At 39.5% G+C, this 17,764-nt stretch overlaps 1 protein-coding gene across 2 annotated transcripts in view; it reads left to right on the top strand.

Annotated features, from left to right (window-relative positions):
* CCDC6 (coiled-coil domain containing 6) overlaps window positions 1-17,764 on the top strand; it is a gene marked incomplete at its 5' end in the record, with an annotated part of 51,753 nt that overhangs the window by 16,641 nt on the left and 17,348 nt on the right. For both annotated transcript variants that reach the window (XM_082486217.1, XM_082486218.1), the window contains 2 exons: window positions 4,561-4,710; window positions 13,613-13,741. In XM_082486217.1, coding sequence (XP_082342343.1) covers window positions 4,561-4,710; window positions 13,613-13,741 — 279 coding nt within the window. The remainder of the gene's footprint in view (window positions 1-4,560; window positions 4,711-13,612; window positions 13,742-17,764) is intronic.

Here is a 17,764-nt window from a genome sequence, read left to right as displayed (position 1 = left end):
CTGGATTTTGCTGCTTCATAAAATAGCGCCACTAGAGCACTGTGGTTGGGGTATGGTCCAGTGATACAGAGAGTGAATATCCCACCATAAGCAGAAGCTCTTGCATGTACTAGAAGCAAGAGGGCAGAGGGAAATCTAGCAGTGTGAATTTGGTCTGCTAAAGGTATATTTACAGGAAGAAGAACTGAGAACAGGAAAAGATTTTTAACACTAAACTTTTCACAGTTTGTGCTAGTGTATGCTGCATGTGGAAAAGTAACTTCTAATGAGATTCACTGCCTAGTATCGCTTACTATATAAAGTTTAGAAGAATTGTGTTTATTAATTCTATTAAAATTAGCTCATTGGATTGTTGTCCTGGTTCCGGCAAGGATGGGGTTAATTTCCCCAAGGAGCCGGCAGGGGAGGCAAGTATTCCATCCCACGTGACCCATGCCCGGCTATAAGAGGCGCTAGCCGGGGAGAGGGAGTCAGTCGCCACTCGGGGGCGGGCTGCGGCGGTGCGGGTCCGGTCGGTTCGGTGCGCTGCGCTGTGGCGGTGCGGGTCCGGTCGGTGCGCTGCGCGGCGGTACTGTAATCGCGTTCTTATATTCCTTTACCTGTGTTATTGTTTTTCTTTCTTCTTCCCTTTGTCTGTTCTGTTAAATTATAATATTTCAACCCACGAGTTTTGCCCTTTTCTGTCGATTTTTCCCACGGCTGTGGGACTCGAGCGAGCGGCTGCGTGGTTCTTTGATGCTGGCTGAGGCCAAACCACGACAATTGTAAGTTCACAAAGAAAGATTTTCACAAGACTTCACACATCAGCTCTACTAGTGATCAGAATTTCACATGCTACTGCAATAGAAATAGTATCCTTCTTCATAGAAAATATAAGGGGTTTTGTGTATTTTATGTGCATGAGGTGCTCCCCCCCCTTCATTCTTGATTTCTTGCAAAGTAACAGTCTTTGCCATTTATGATCTTGACCACAATAATTACAGATTTTGTTTAGTGGATGCGTCCATGAAATGCGACGAGTTAGCTATACATGGAGTTTTTAGACACAGGAGACAGGTGGATGTTACAGTGGTTATGCAGAAAATCTGTTGGGGAAGCAGATTGCTTGTTTCACGTTTCCCGAGGTTGGATGATCAGGTGTTATCATTTTATATCACTTGGCGCCTTAGTAATTTATTTTGTAATATAGCACACAGAACAGAGTGAATTTCTGTTAGTGGTTTTGGATGTTGAATGTGATAAGGATAATAGAGAAAAGCAAAGATCTCTGGACCATCATAGAAGACCTACCGTCTCTGATTTGCATGCTGTTTCTCTCTTTTTTTTTTTTTTTTTTTCTGATGATATCAGAGCCTCTTTTCAAATGCAGATACTTAATAAAAAGATTATTGATATGGAAACACAGTGTATACACATCCAGCAAAATACTGCAGTGAAAGAGTCTGTGCAGGAAATAGTATTAAAAACTGATTTTTTAATGACTGTTTTACCACATCAGTTTGATTATGGGCTGAGTAGCAGATTTCAAGATTTTAGGCAATATTAAGGTAAACATGAATGATTTTATTACTTAAGATAATTGAACTACCTCCAAGTAATGAGTAACAAGAAGAAGGGAAAGTTTCAGAATGAAATTATGTGGATTTAGAAGAAATATGGTAGTGCATCATGTGCTTTTGTTCCCAGTCTTAATAAACGTATGATATTTTTTGACTAAAAAGTTTGTGTTGAAATTGCTGACCCTTGGGTAATTTAAGTGGATGTTCATTGTATTAAATATGATGTGTGGATATCTGGAACTTACAATTCATACTTAGATTTATAGGGTTCCTGTTGTTTGTTCAGTTGAGAAATATATTATTCGTGTAATGGAGGCAGATGTAATCATACTCGGCTTTTCCTTTGGGACAGTTGAATGCAAGCCGGTGTCCTGCACGGTGTAGGCAGAGGGGGCTGTTGCAGAGCAGTTTAAACAGGTCTAAACTGTGGCTGTTCATTCTTTGTTTCCGTGTGCCAGCACTCTGCCTGTGTGGCATGCCAGTTTAGGAAGTGGATCCAGGAAGGAAAAATGGGAGGAGGAAAGGAAAGGATTAGTTTTTGGGTGTCTCCTCCTGCCTGTGCTGGCCTGTTGCCTGGCCATGTGAGCACCCGTGCAAGCACAAAGGAGGGGCATTGCTGTTTGGCAGGGAGTGGGCTGGGATCTTGGCAGCCCGTGTTCACCTTGGCCTGAGCACCCATCACTAATGTAACACCAGGATCTGGCTACGAAGTGTTGTGCGGGCTTGGTGCTGCAATAATGTGATTTTAGAGGTTTTGATTGGTGCAAATCATGAGCAAAATGAATCTGTGCAAGTTAGAGATGAGCAGAAATCCAAGTAGAAACGCCCTGATTCTTTTCTTCTAATTTAATTTTAGGTAAGCTTGGTCTGTTTTACTGTCTTTTATTGTCCGAACCATTGAAAAACAGACACCAGTAGAAATCCTGTGTAGTGAAGGCAACGGAGGAGTTGATTTTGGAACAGCATGTATGAATTTTAACGATTTGAGGACAATGAACCCTTGCAATTTGACTTGTTTACTCTGTTCTGAAATGTCTGTGAAGACATGAATGTTAGTAGCTCTAAGTAAAGCCACATTTAGAAAGTGATAGATGCTGTTATTGAGATCAGTTGGATTCCTTGAGTTTTAATCCTCTGAGATATGAGCTGACAACTTAGCATTTCTTCAGAGCTCTTGGACAACTCTACATTCTCTTGATGTGACAAGTTATAATAACAATGCTGAACGTGCTGGAGTAGGGTTCTCTGCCATTGAGATGCACAAACATTAGAGAGGAGGTGCTGTGTAGGACCTAAACTCCTAAGCTAATATACTGTGTCAGACCTTTCTTTTCTTTTCTTTGTTTTTTTTTTCCAGGTTGGGTTTGTGCCAGCTCTGCTGGTGACAGGGAGAGGGAGCTGGTAGCAGATAGATAGTGGGAAAGGGCCAAGAAAAGAAAGCAACAGAGATGGGAGATGACACAAGAAGACAGAGGTAAAGATGTGAAGAGAAGGACTTGATGGAAGGAGGACTCAACTGAGAGTTTTCCCAACCACCACTTTAGATTTTATGATACTGCTGATATCATGAGGAAAATTTACAATTGTCCTATTGTTCCACCAAATTTAAAGACATTTATGTTCCTTAAGTAACTTTTCTTGTAGACATGAAGGGTGTCTCTGTTTAAGTAATTGTCTCTTGGACTACTGGGGAATATATCATTCCAGTTAAAAGATCGCTGGCATAATGAAATCTTTGGAGCATTTTCCAGTGTACAATATGTAGGTGGTTATTTTGGAGCGTTTTGGGCAGAAGATTATGGAAGCTAAGCTTTCGGTAAAACTGTAGTTATGTTTCTGTTTCAGTTCTTAAATTTTTCTCTGTCAAGTTTTACTGAAATAAAGCTTACTGAATCTTTACATATTGTAAGCTATAAGCTGGTACTATTTTACTAGAATCAGGACAAATCACAAATCTACTGATCAAGTGATGTGGATTTTATTGCAGGGCATGAAAACACTCCTCAACACTACATTGTCTGATTTGTTAAAGAATTCCCAAGCCACCACCTTTATTTCTGTCATTCTGTTTTTCTGGGCTTTGTTTGGACTGTGGAATTAAGAGTTGTCTCTACCAGTTTGTACCTGTGATCTTTCATTTGCCCACATGCAATACACTTGGTGGCCTTTTAGAGTAGACTGCCAAAAGATAACTTCTGTGTTCCATTTATCAAGTTTGTAATATGTGCATTAGAAAAAAATACAAATATCTAAACTGTAGGGAATGCGAGCGAGCTCATAGGCTGTCTTTCTGTGGCATGGTGCCTAGCTGCTAGATGACAGCTGAAATGGAAATAGTCTTCATGGGGAAGATTTCCAGAGTAACCCTCCTTTTCTGAAATTTGGAAATCCCCAGGGTAAAGCTACCACATGGCATTTTTTTAAAGTTGATGTATGTAGTGTAGTAACAATTCTGAGAAGTAATATGTTTTCCTGGGCTGGTGGTTGGGTAGAAATCCTTGTGAGATGAGCCGTGCTGCCTGCGGCTCAGAAGCAAGGCATATCCGGGTGAAAGAATAAATGCATTATTTGACTCCTAGAAAGCAGGGCTGCAGTGTAAGGGATCTGGAGAGAAGGCACGGTGCTTCAGAGCATAATGGAGAACGTTTAGAGAGGAGTTTGGTTTTAGGAATAGAGTAGGTAAAAGCAGGTATCTGTGAATCAGTAATGCTTTTATAAGTTTAAAAGGTTTGGGGAGTTCATGCATTTGGCTGGGGGGAGGCCACTTTGAATCACCAGTGTAGTTTCCCAAGTTGAAAATGGGGAACAAAAAAGGAAGAAATGTGCTATAATTTTAGAAAAGGGGATGGTAACAGCACTTAGATCCAGCCTACTGTTCTCTAGGACAATGAACAAGATCAAAAAAAAAGAGGTGGGGGCCGTTTCGGGAAATGGAATAATTGCGGCTTTTAATGTCGAAACTTGCTCCCTTTTTTCTTAAAACTATGTCTTTACTTCACAGCAAGCAAGGGCAGAGCAGGAAGAGGAGTTCATCAGTAATACTCTATTTAAGAAGATTCAAGCTCTGCAGAAAGAAAAAGAAACACTTGCAGTAAACTATGAAAAGGAAGAAGAATTTCTCACTAATGAACTCTCAAGAAAACTGATGCAGGTAATTGGTGCATTTATTGATGTTTCTCCCAGGAGCCTCAGGACCAACAGGTGGCTGAACTTTTTTGTTATTGTGACTGCAGTTAGAGGGATGTGGTCAGGTTGTAGCTGTTGTAAAGCTGACACTTGATAAAAGCAAAGTACAAGAAGTGTATTGAGTAAGTGTGTTTTAATATGTTGCTTTAAAGTTTGCATCTGCGAACTCATAGTGTTGAGAACCTGAAAGTTTGTATAGAGATGCAAAGAAATGGATGTAGCTTAGAGTAAATGTTAACTGTCTTACAGAAGTGAGTTACTGATTAATTTAAAACGTTAGTGAAACGGACACTTTCTTCTGGAGTATTTGATATTTAACAGGAGCCCTGAAGTATTGAACTTTGTATACAAGAATGTGCAGCAATGCTTGAAGGAGACTTTATCTGTAAGTTTATCCATATTTCTAACAAAACAAATGCTTCTTTTGAATTAGAACACATCAGTCGGGTGCTAAAAATAAAAAGTTGAAGTTGCTGGGACAATTTATAGCAGAGCAACTTGGTTTTGTTACCCAAGTTGCTAGTTTTTGGAAATTGGGTAAGTATTTGTTGGAAGTTTTGTACATGCTTGCTCTATTCTGATAGACTTACCTAAATACATGCTTTTGACCTCTGTAGGAGACAGTGTACTAAGTTAGGTGAATGTTTGGTGTTGTCCACTATGGCTTTTTTCATGCCATAAACTTCATTACTTATAAGCATTTTCATGAAAAACTACTCGATTTCAAAGACCCTAATTTGTATGTTGTAAACATTTCTTATGTTCTGCAGCTGGAGACTATAAGGCATGTTTAGCCCTGCGGTTAGGAAATACACTGTTTGGAAAGACCATTACAGTCATAGAATCGTAGAATAGTTTAGGTTGGAAAGGACATTTAAAGGTCATCTAGTCCAACCTCCCCTGCAATAAGCAGGGACATCTTCAACTAGATCAGATTGCCAGAGCCCCGTCCAACCTGACCTTGAATGTTTCCAAGGATGGGGTTTCTACTGCCTCTCTGGGCAACCTGTTCCAGTGTTTCACCACCCTCACAGTAAAGAATTCCTTCCTAGTCTAAATCTTCCCTCTTTTAGTTTAAAACCATACCCCTTGTTCTGTTGGAACAGGCCCTACTAAAAAATTTGTCCCCATCTTTCCTGTAGGCCCCATTTAAGTACTGGAAGGCCGCTATAAGGTCTCCCTGGAGCCTTCTCTTCTCCAGGCTGAACAACCCCAACTCTCTCAGCCTGTCTTAATAGCAGAGGTGCTCCAGCCCTCTGATCATTTTTGTGGCCCACCTCCGGACCTGCTCCAACAGGTCCATATCTTTCCTGTGCTGAGGGCTCCAGAGCTGGACGTGGTACTCCAGGTGGGGTCTCACCAGAGCGGAGTAGAGCGGCAGAATCATCTCCCTCGACCTGCTGGCCACGCTTCTTTTGATGCAGCGCAAGACACGGTTGGCCTTCTGTGCTGTGAGGGCACGTTGCCAGGTCATGTCTGCTCATGTATGATTACGTCGGCTTGTGTATGATTAGAGCTAATCATATAATCATAGAATTGGTTGGGTTGGAAGGGACCTTGAAGATCATCTAGTCCCCCTTCCCATGGGCAGGGACCTCTCTCACTAGACCACGTTGCTCAAATCCCATCTGACACATTTGTTATTGAAAACTGCAACTTCTGTGACTTCTTCTGTTTGATGCCTATTATCACATAGTAAGTTAAGTATCAAGATAAAATATCCTCAATCTGCTATTGCTATTTCCCCTTGCTATTCTTGAGGGCTGACAAGAATGTTTCTGAAGATGTAAGTTTGCTTTCGAAGTCATACATTTTTATGAAACATAGAGAAGCAGATGGCAGTAAAATAGGGGCATTGAGTGTTCTTTTCTAACTGAAGTAAGATGTAGATATCACTATAGAAAAAGCTTTCCACTAGAGTCTTTTTCAGTAAAGGGAGAAATGGTATGTTGAGCAATATTGCTTAATTGAAAGAGGTATGTAGAAATCTGTTACAGAACCAGGTTCCCTGGGACCGCGCTGTATGTCGTGTAGACCAAAGTAAAACTTACTTTAAAAGTAAAAGCATGAATTACACTTGATTTGGCTGAAGGATTTTGAACTCATGTGATGAGTTCACCTTGCACACAAATTTGTACTGCATGAATTCTGCAGCAACTAAATTGCTGTATCTAGTGTTGTGGTTTAACCCCAGCCAGCAGCCAGGACCATGCAGCCCCTCGCGCAGTTTGCCCCCTTCCCCCTGACAAGGGTAGGGAGGAGAGGGAGGAAAGGAGGGGAAAGGAAGGGGGCAGGGGGGAAGCAACTCATGGGTTGAGGTAAAGACAGTTTAATAGAACAATAACAGAAAAAAAAGAAAATAACAGTAATAATCATGGTAAAAGAATACATAAGATAAAGTAATGCAACACAAGTCACTGTCACCACCCGGTGAATTGGTTGGCCAGCTTGTCCCAAGTGGTGATTGCAGATTCCCGCCCCCTAACCAAACCCCATTTATATGTTATATGTTTAAATGTTAGTCCTAAACCTGTGTAATTCTCTCAGCATCATTAGGTAGCAGTTTTGGAAGTAAATTGGGAGTTTGTCCTCTATTTAAATATTAACCCAATTTCCTTGGAAAAGAGAACAGCTGTCAACATCCTGTCGATGTTGGTAGCAGTTGGGCCTGTGAAGGGTGAGTGGCATGGAATATCTTGCTTACAGTTTCACCTGTTAACTGCAGTGCACAGAGGAGAAGATGATAAGGGATATATAAAAGCTCTAGTGCAAAGCATATTTTAAGCTGTGTCAGAGGAATCTGCCTGGTCAGCAGGTTTTGTAGTCCATACATCTGGATGACTTTTCATACCTTTACAGTGGCTCAAGACTTACAGTACAGGTGAAGGACTTGTTTGTTTGTTTTAAAGCAAGCAGTTTAATATTAAAACTGTTATTCTGCTTGTGTGTATGCTGAATGCAGATCTTATTTCATGGCTTGATTGTGTCTTTGATGTGATAAACATGCTGTGAAATGCAAAAAATGTGTATTAATATGCTCTCCTAAACACTAGTGAAATGGTCAGCAGCATATAAATTATACAAAGGAGACGGTCCCTTTCTCTAAAGATCTTACCTGTAGAATTAGGTAACATTTGAATATTACAGTATGTTTCCACAAAAATAATTTTCTGTCTCCATAGTGATCGTGGATTTAGGAAGTTGATATTAGAATATTGGTGAGTTGCAGGCAATTTTCTGAAGTAGAAAAGAATGGCAAATAATATTGACATTGATTTTTGTTTTCTGAAAGCTTATCTGTTGTTTAGAAATTATGATTCTTCAATTATGAATCCTGGAAATTAAACCTATGTAGACTGCCAGATAAACAAATCTGAGAAGAGAAACTCCTGATATTACAAATAAACTCAAGTTGTGGAAAAGAGGGCGTTATTAGCACACATCACATGGTCAACTTAATATTTATTAAAATATCTTTTCTATTTTGGGATACTCTTCGTGTTACATAGGTGCAGTGCAAAATTCCTGACTAACATTTTTCAGACACGGAAAGTTAAGATAATTACAATTTACGTTTTTGGATTTCCTGAGGTTTGTGAGGGCCAATACTTAACATTACCTACTAGAATGTAGCAATTCTGTCTTTATTAGAGGGTGCAAGACCAATGAGGCAGTTATAAGGCTAATAATGAATTGATATACACCCACTTCCATTTTTGGTATCTTTGCTCTGGAGAGAATTCTGGCTAAATTAGGTGCAGACTTTGGCTGATGACTTAACAAGAAATACAGTAGTCTTCAGTAGAAGTGTGGGCAGTAATTGGGTGCTCCACTGTTCTTTGCTATTTGGTCTTCAACTCTTAATCTCTGTGTTTGCTGGACCACATTGGTCTGACCTAGAACTAGACTTTCAAAATTTCATGCTGTCACACATTATGCATCAAATGGCTTCCTGCTTTTTGTATGACTAAAGGGAAAAAAAAATGCACATGAATCTGTTTTGTCGAAGACTTTGCCTTTTGGAACAGAGGGGCGGGTGTACTTCTGGTAAACTGCATATGACTTGTAGTCTCTTAATTTTTCAAGTATTTACTAGTCTGTGCCTGTGTCAAAATTACTTCCGTATTATTCGGTTGAAAGCCACCTAGCAGAGGGACTTTTTTCATAGTGCCTGTCTGTTTTTTGTTTTGTCAAACCTTTGTTTGTCACAGTTGTAGGGGCTTATGCATCGCATTCAGAGTGGCATCTGGAATGAGCTCCCAGAATGTTAAAATGTTTTAAATGTGCCAGAGCACGAGCTGCAGCTCTCCTCGCTAATAGCCTAGCAAGAATTTCCCAGTTCAGCATGATGTGCGTTACTATTATAAAACACAGAGTTACATCAGGTTTTCGGTATTGTAAGAAATTAATTTTGCAACATTTTACTATATGCCAGACTGACTCTAAACATAACGCAGTAGCACATAAAAGAAGGTGTTTTCACTGGAATGATAGTGTCTTCCTGTTGCCAGGCTTTCTGGTACCATACCATTGCTTGATAATACCTGTTTGTAATTGTGTGGCATTAGCTTTTACTGCCTCTACAAGCCTAATAAATAAGTGTATGCTTTTACTAGTTACATTTCCTTTGTTTGGCATAATTCTTAATTTTCTGGGCTGAATGCTACAGAGATGAAGGAGCTCGTGCATCTCAACAGAGGTTTTGGAGTAAACAAAAGTTCTTCATCACATACGTTCCTGATAAAGTTCTTATAAGCCTTATATACAGTCATTATATTTTCCCATGTACTTACTTTAATTATATTTTTGTCTACCTGACTAAGTCTCTGGAAAGTTTGGAACAATATTTTTATAGAGTCCTTGATCCCTTGTAGAATGGTAGTAATATTTTGCAGAGTATCATGAGAAGTGTTTTGATGCAGGATCTGCTCTTGCAGCTCTGGACATGGACTTGTTGAGTAGTAGTTTTGAAATTTAAAGTAGTTCATCTTGGAAAGCTATCTTTTGTGAAATGAGGCTGCTCAAAAGAGTCATTAATTTTTAATATTGTGTGAACTTACAAAGTCAATTATTCTTTAAATTGTGCAACAGTTCTTTTCAAAATCAAATACAGATTTTTTTCAGTACCCTTATATTTTTGGAAGTGCAAATTGGTCCAAGTATCTGGCCTTGAAAGTAAAATGTTATGACATACCAAGATAATAGCATAATGTGTAGTCAGGCAGATTAAGTAATTGGGAGGCTATACAGAACTGTTTCTCATGCAGATCTGATTCTTGACAATTCTTTCAAAAATTATAAGTCTGTAAACATAAGCTATTACACTTCCTGCTCTCCAAAATATGATGTGTCAGCTCAAGGATGCAAATGTGATTGTGTGTAATAAACAGTGTCAGCTCATCTATCATTTATTTGATGAACATCTGGACATAAAGAGGAGGCAAACTGCTGATACAGATTTGTTAATAAATAGGACTTTCAGGATGCAGCAAAGGAGGAATCGGACAACTTTTGATGGCTGGAGTACTAAAAATAGACTGTTCAGTACAATGTGCAAGGTCATAGTCTGGGGCATAAATGAAGGTTGTTTTTTTAAGGGGGGGCTTTTTCCATTAGCTCTATTTTTCATAGAAACACTTTCCGCTGTCCCCGAATAAGCCAGTGCAGTAAGGAAGTACGGTAAATGTGGTCCTACATTGTATCAGGAAACTTACTTTGTAGAGAGGGAAGGATATTACTGCGGTTGTATAGGACTTACCTGAACTAACACATGTACTCTTTCTGCTGCTAAGCTTTGTATTTGATAGATCTATTCTCACTTTAAAGTATTAGCTGTCTCTCTTGCAACCAAACGCATCTCTGATCTTGCGTAGCAGAAAATTCCCCCAGTATCTCTCCTACAGTTTTCATATGTAGTTCAAGGTCTAGAAGACATTGTCATCAAGGTGACACATTCTAACACATTTTTTCCTTCTTTTTACCTGGCAGCCGTAGGTGTAGGTGTAGCTGTAAACAGTTGTTACTATGATTGTATATAATTAAAAACAGTTTGAAAATACTTTCTTGCTTTACTAAGTAAAATAAACACTATCCACCAGTGGATGTTTTCTCATTGTTAACAATTCTGTTTTTCAGCGTTAGAGTTTCAGCATTAACTGTTTTTTTTGTTTTGTTTTGTTTGTGTTTGTGATCAAAGCCAATAAAAGGGGAAAAATATCTTACCCAGTCATCAGTGACAGACACCGTTAATGTGTATTGTGGGGTGTGTTGTTAGTATTTTTTTTATTAGTATTTTTCATTTCTTTGAATAATGAAGCCAAAAGGGTGAAGGGGAGTAGCACAATAAAGTATCAGAATGTCCGAGAGGGCTTTCATGTTATAATACTTTTTAGCCCTCAAGGGGAAAGTGTTTGTGTATTTCTTTTTATTCCCAGTCACTTCGCTTTCTCGTGTATTTATGTTAAAATCAGAATAGAAGATATTCCTGTAATAGAACTCTTCTGGCTTCACTTAGTAGCTCTCTGATCAACTGGAACGGTCCTTTGGCTGCAATATGTTCATGCTCCCAAGGTAGGGTTTAGTGGATTCCAGATTTAATGAGTAAGCCTCATCAGTTCCAGCGTGATGGAAATTCAGGCAAGCTTTAAAAGGAATGGTTTGACAAGCGAGATTGTGCTGTTGCAGCTCAACTTGTTTTAAATAATACGGTCGTTGCATTTGCATGAAGCACACAAGAGCAAGAAACGGTATTTGTTTTTAAGTCGGTTTGAGGTGCCTTCATACACCTGTATGGTCTGCCAGACTCACTGGACTGTCCGCAAATGCGAGCAGTCCCCAACCACACACGTTCTGGTAGCAGCATCTGGCTTTAGGCTGAGTAAGGGGTTCTGGCTATGTGCCTTTTCGCACAGTTTAATATGCTAACTAAATATAAGCTGATTAGAGCAACTGGCTTTGGTCTCAAATTTTAGTTAGGTGAAAAAAAAGTGTCTAGCTTTTTTAATGAAGCAAAATGAAGATTGATGAAAGTGCAGCAAGTACCTTGAGCTAGGTGGCAATCCACGCGCTGTCTGCTCCTTGGGCTCTTTGGCCATCTTCAGTCTTAAAATGTAGCTGCTGCATAGGGGTAGGGACTAAATAAGACTAAATAATATCCTTTTCGTATTAAGCCTGTTACTTTTGAACCAAGCTTAACTCTGATACTGAAGTAAGAAACTTCGTATTTTTGATTATCAAACGGCACAAACAGTATTTTAATTTAGAAGTGTGACTGTAATTTTTTCTTCTAATGAAAAACTCGCTTAGCAGCCCTGCTTATTCTCATACAAGACATGAAACGGCTTTATTTCCAACTAGACAGCGTAACAAAATTTCCTAACCATTCGATCAAGAGCTGCCATGATAATCTCGGTGGTTATCGTGTTGGAGTCTAGGTGGCTTCCTCAAGTGCATGGGAATTTCCATGAGCATCAGAAGTTTTGGAAGATACACTGTAATTTAGTAAGTCAGAGTAATAAATCTCATTTATTTTTTCATTACTAATCTGGTGTTTATTTTAATTTGTGAAAAACAAAATCTCGAAATTGATAAGCCCTGAAAAGACAGTTAAACTGCAAACTTCTCCCATATATATATTGCCAAGTAGTTACTGCCTGCCGAGTGCTCGCTCCACACGAGCCTTTCTGCTCTGAACTCTCTGCCAGGCTGCACTTCACAGGCCATTTTGTCTCTAAATAGCAGCACAAGGAACTGAATTAATGAACTAGCAATTTTAGCTTGTTTTAAAATCAAAGTATATTTGTCCGCTGTGGATATCCAGCAATCTAGACTTGTGTCCATGACTGTGAGGTGTGTCTCCATTTCCTCAGATTTTCCTCGCACATTTAAACACGACAATCTTACGTATTGTTATGTGACAGCCAGAAGAATCTGAGTAGAAAATAAGCAGGTGGAAAAAAGTGCATGTAATTTTCAGTGCATGGCCAGAGTGTGGTGTAATTACACCGTTGTCTTTTGGTGACGTTTGCTTTTAATTAAGTCAAATTCACTTGTTTGTACCATGCTGCCAATCACACTGTTTTATCCACAGGAAGACTTGGATTCCTGTCGCAGAAGGATTCCATAGTGATTTTGACTTTAATGTTAGAAGTGACACTACTCCAAGCCATAATTTGTGTTAAAATGTGTGGGGATTTTTTGTTTCCGTCTGCTTGAGAGCTTTGAGAGTAAAGATTTTTTTCATTGGAATTACTAACTGAAAAAAATTTTCCCTTGAGTATTAAGAAAATTTATAACATTGATTTGAAATAACCAGTGTTTTTAAGTCATCAAAATCTTTTGATTCTTGGTAGCCTAGGAACAGAGATTATGGTTTTGTTTTTGTTTTTGTTTTTTTAACTATCTTGTTGCGCAGCAATCTCAGTAGTATCACTTCAGTCATGATTTTAATCTTTCAGCTGCCTGGGAGAAGGAAGTGCTAAGACCTGCATTTTATGATTTGGGTGCTGTTGAGATGATGCATTTAGATTACAATTAATGCATTTCTGAACATTATGATAGATTTTTGACTTTTGAAATGTCTATAATTATGTGCGATATGTAATGTATCTATTTTGATATGACTTTATTAAATATTTGGAAATGTAGTTTACTTCCATCTGCTTTGTAAACGGAACACAGTTTGAAATGTTGCTTTTTGAAGGATTGTTGGGTGGGTTGTACATTTTGAAGTCTTTTAAGAAGAATTATCAGTAGAGAATTTAGTATGCATTAAGAATAAACATGTCTAAATAAATGTATAAAAGGTGCAATATGTTTCATACTTTTATTTGTGTGTTAAAATACTTCCATGTCTCCTAAATTTTTAGCTGCAGCATGAGAAGGCTGAACTGGAGCAGCATTTAGAGCAGGAACAGGAATTTCAAGTGAACAAACTGATGAAGAAGATTAAAAAACTGGAAAATGATACAATTTCGAAGCAGCTCACCCTGGAGCAGGTAACTCCTTACTTTCGGAATTACATGACTGTAAAACAAGGGATTCTGAAAAAAAATACTTGTATTAGATTTGACTTAATTTTTAAAGTATGTAAGAACATAAAAAAATCAGTTTGGCTTTCAAAGCAATAATTCATTCACATAATTTATTATGAGAAACTTTGATTAATTTTTCTTTTCATGGCCATTATAACTTTTAGTAGCCTTGCTGTAGGTCTTCATGTCTGCTGGACAGCTGTGAGTTTTGCAAATGGAACTTTTTTTGTGACTAATGCTTCTTGTTGCTGTTCATCGGCTTCCACTCATGCTGCTAGTGAGAAAGACTGTCACTTCTGACGGTGGTTAAGCACAACAGTAAACAATATATATGTGGTCTAGTTGTGCTCTAGGTCACCTTTTTGTGGCAGCTTGGATAGCACAGGACACGAACTGTGAGATGTCAATTGTGTGTATACTTAAAAAGATGTGAGATTTGACTACGTCCAACTCCCTTTCTCCCTAGACAGTTATGAAGATTGCAGAGATAAAGCACCACTTGTTTTGGTCATGTTTCCACTGGAAGTTTAGACATTGGGACTGCTCTTATGTCTAATTTTAGGCATGTGCATCAAATCATCTCCGTGGTGTTAGCAGGAGTCCTTTTGACTTAAAAGGCAAATTGATGAAACATATAGTCTTGTTAAAGAGCTTCAGTTTTTCTGGCTTGTGGAAGTCCAGTAATTTGGGTGGTGTAAATATAGTACCTCATTTCTGTGATTTTTTTTTTTTTTTTTTTGTGGTTCTCATTAGATGTGGAACTTTTTTGTTCCTAGTAGTCTGAATTTCTACCAGTTTTGTATGACTCTCCTATTTCTGTTGACATTGTGGATAAATTAGTTAATGGCTACCTTAATGATGAAGTGGGTTTTCTTGATCTTGTGCTAACATTCTTTATGGAGAGATCTATGGAACAAATTGAAAAATAGAAAGGTAGGAAGATGTAGCTGCTAGCAAATCCTTGACCAGCATGGAAATTAACATGAGACTGAAATAACTCTCTTAGCCACAAGGGGGTGGTGGTGGCCACTTAATCAAAATGCAGAGTAAGCTTACATACAAGCTGGTTTACTCTTTGAAATGTTAGCCTGAGACACAGCTGAAATCTTAAGGGTATTTATTTTCATATCATTGTTTTGGGCAGACAGACTTGTGAAATCATAAAATTTGAAACTTGTTGCTACATTTGAATATCAACAATAGACTGTTCAAAAAGCACGGATGCTCAAAGGTCTTTCAAATATCTGACCTTGAAACCTTACTTTTTTTATGAAGATGGTAAATTTAGATGTCAGTCTTAGAATTCCTTGCATATTTGTGTGTAATGCAGTGTGTACCTGTGTTTTCTCTAAAAGTAAGGTGTAATAAATCTCAAGTTACTTTAAACTTCAGCATGTTTTTTCTTTTACGCAAATTAAAAAAAAAAAAAACAACAAACACATTGTGTTAATTAACCAGCTGAAGCAACAGCTTCTGGGGCATGTGCCATACCTAGCAAGAAGTAACTAAAAGCTGTGAGCAGAGCAATGTTGCCTTTATTGTACAAATGGGGAATTAAGGGAGAGAGATTGCCACAGTGCTTCAACATAACCTTTGTTAAACAGGGCTTGGAGGAAGTACTTCAGCAGTGCTTTGAACATAATCTAGGGCTGCATTACTAGATCTATCACTGTAATCGGTGAGCAGATAGTTACAACATATGTTCACTAACTATTATTTTTAAAATATGGAGCATGAATTCTCTATGCATTGTGTCCTTTCTCTGTTGCTTTCTCTCATCTGAGCTGCTTATGCCACAGCTGATTGTAGGTAGCCATTTGGTAGTGTAGAATGTACTCCTAAATAAAAAATTAAGTTGGATCTTAGGGTTCAAATGTGACCTGACTTAATTTTCTTAAGTCAACTTGAAGTGGCAGAACATTTTTCTCTGAATGCTAATGGTGAAGAAATTTGTGACATGTGACTTATTTCATTAACTGAATGTCTCAGCTAAAATGAGCAATAATGTTCTGTGTTAGAGTTCAGTGGTTTGACAGGAAATAAATAGCTGTCAGTTTTGTCCTGCAGAGGCCAAGTTTGTGTAGTCTTGCTGCTACAGCAGTTAGGAGATGAGAAATAAGAACTAAACTGCTAATAATAATCTCCTACGTCTGCTTCTTTGGAAGAAGAACGTGAAATGTGTAAAATCATAGAATGGTTTGGGTTGGAAAGGACATTATATAGATCATCTAGTTCCAACTCCTGTGCCATGGGCAGGGACACCTCCCACTAAACCAGGTTGCTCAAAGCCCCATCCAGCCTGGCCTTGAACACTTCCAGGGATGCGGCACCCACAATTTTCCTGGGCAACCTGTTCCAGTGTCTCATCACCCTCACAGTAAAGAATTTCTTTCTAATATCTAATCTAAATCTGCCCTCTTCCAGTTTAAAACCATACCCTTCATTCTATCGCTGCACTCCTGATAGAGTCCGTCCCCAACTTTCCTGTAGGCCCCCTTTAAGTACTGGAAGGCCACTATACAGTCTCCCTGGAGCCTTCTCTTCTCCAGGCTGAACAACCCCAACTCAGAATCACAGAATCACAGAATCACAGAATTATCAGAGTTGGAAGGGACCTCTAGAGATCATCTAGTCCAACTCTCCTGCTAAAGCAGGATTGCCTAGAGCACATTTCTCAGGACTGCATCCAGGCGGGTCTTGAAAATCTCCAGGGAAGGGGACTCCACAACCTCCCTGGGCAGCCTGTTCCAGTGCTCTGTCACCCGAACCGTAAAGAACTGTTTCCGTGTATTTGAACGGAACTTCCTGTGTTCTAACTTGTGCCCATAACTCTCTCAGCCTGTCCTCATAGCAGAGGTGCTCCAGCCCTCTGATCATTTTTGTGGCCCTCCTCCAGACCTGCTCTAACAAGTCTATGTCTTTCCTATGCTGAGGGCCCCGGAGCTGGACGCAGTACTCCTGATGAGACCTTACTAGAGTTGAGTAGAAGGGCAGAATCAGCTTCCTCGACCTGCTGGCCACGCTTCTTTTGATGCAGCCCAGGCCATGGTTGGCCTTCAGGGCTGCAAGCGCACGTTGCTGGGTTGTATTGAGCTTCACACCATCCGAAACCCCCAAGTCCTTCTCCTCAGGCCTGCTCTCAATCCGTTCTCTGCTCAGCCTGTATTTGTGCTTGGGATTGCCCCAACCCACGTACAGAATGTTGCACTTGGCCTTGTTGAACTTCACGAGGTTCACACGAGCCCACCTCTGAAGCCTGTCCAGGTCACTCTGAATGGTATCCCTTCCCTCCAGCTTGTCTGCCACTCCACACAGCTTGATGTCATCAGCAAACTTTCTGTGGGTGCACTCCGTCTCAACATCCATGTCACCAACAAAGATGTTAAACAGCGTCAGTCCCAGTAACGACCCCTGAGGAATACCACTTGTCACTGGTCTCCCCGTGGGCATGGAACTGTTGACCACAAGTCTTTGAGTGTGATCATCCAGCCAATTCCTTATCCACTGAGTGGTCCACCCATCAAATCCATGTCTTTCCAGTTTAGAGACCAGAATGTTGTGCAGGACAGTTTCAAATGCTTTGTACAAGTCCAGGTAGATGATGTCAGTTGCTCTTCCCTATCCACCAACGCTGTAACACTGTTGTAGAAGGCCACCAAATTTGTCAGATACAATTTGCCTTTAGTGAAGCCGTGTTGGCTTCCATGTTTCTTCTGGAAAGGTATTCTTGGAGAGCTGCAAAGAATTAAAGCTACAAAGGGGGAGAGGCAGATGAAAGGCAGAGAAATGCAATTTGGGATAGTGGGCTTAGGCAGAGATCATATTCAACTTTCATTGATTTGGAAGATCTCTGTTTTAGGAGGGAACAGTTGTGCTTGTTAGTAAGTTGGCAAGAAGACTGAAGAAATGGTAATCCAGAAATATACAGACAATGGATATTTTAGCTGCATTTGAAGTAAAGTAAGTGTATGCATGAAAGAGATAGAG

Source organism: Vanellus vanellus (assembly GCF_965231255.1).
Source record: "Vanellus vanellus genome assembly, chromosome: 7".
NCBI classification, from domain to species: domain Eukaryota; kingdom Metazoa; phylum Chordata; class Aves; order Charadriiformes; family Charadriidae; genus Vanellus; species Vanellus vanellus.
The sequence above is the reverse complement of the archived record's forward strand: the minus strand, read 5'-3'. Positions and strand labels throughout refer to the sequence as shown.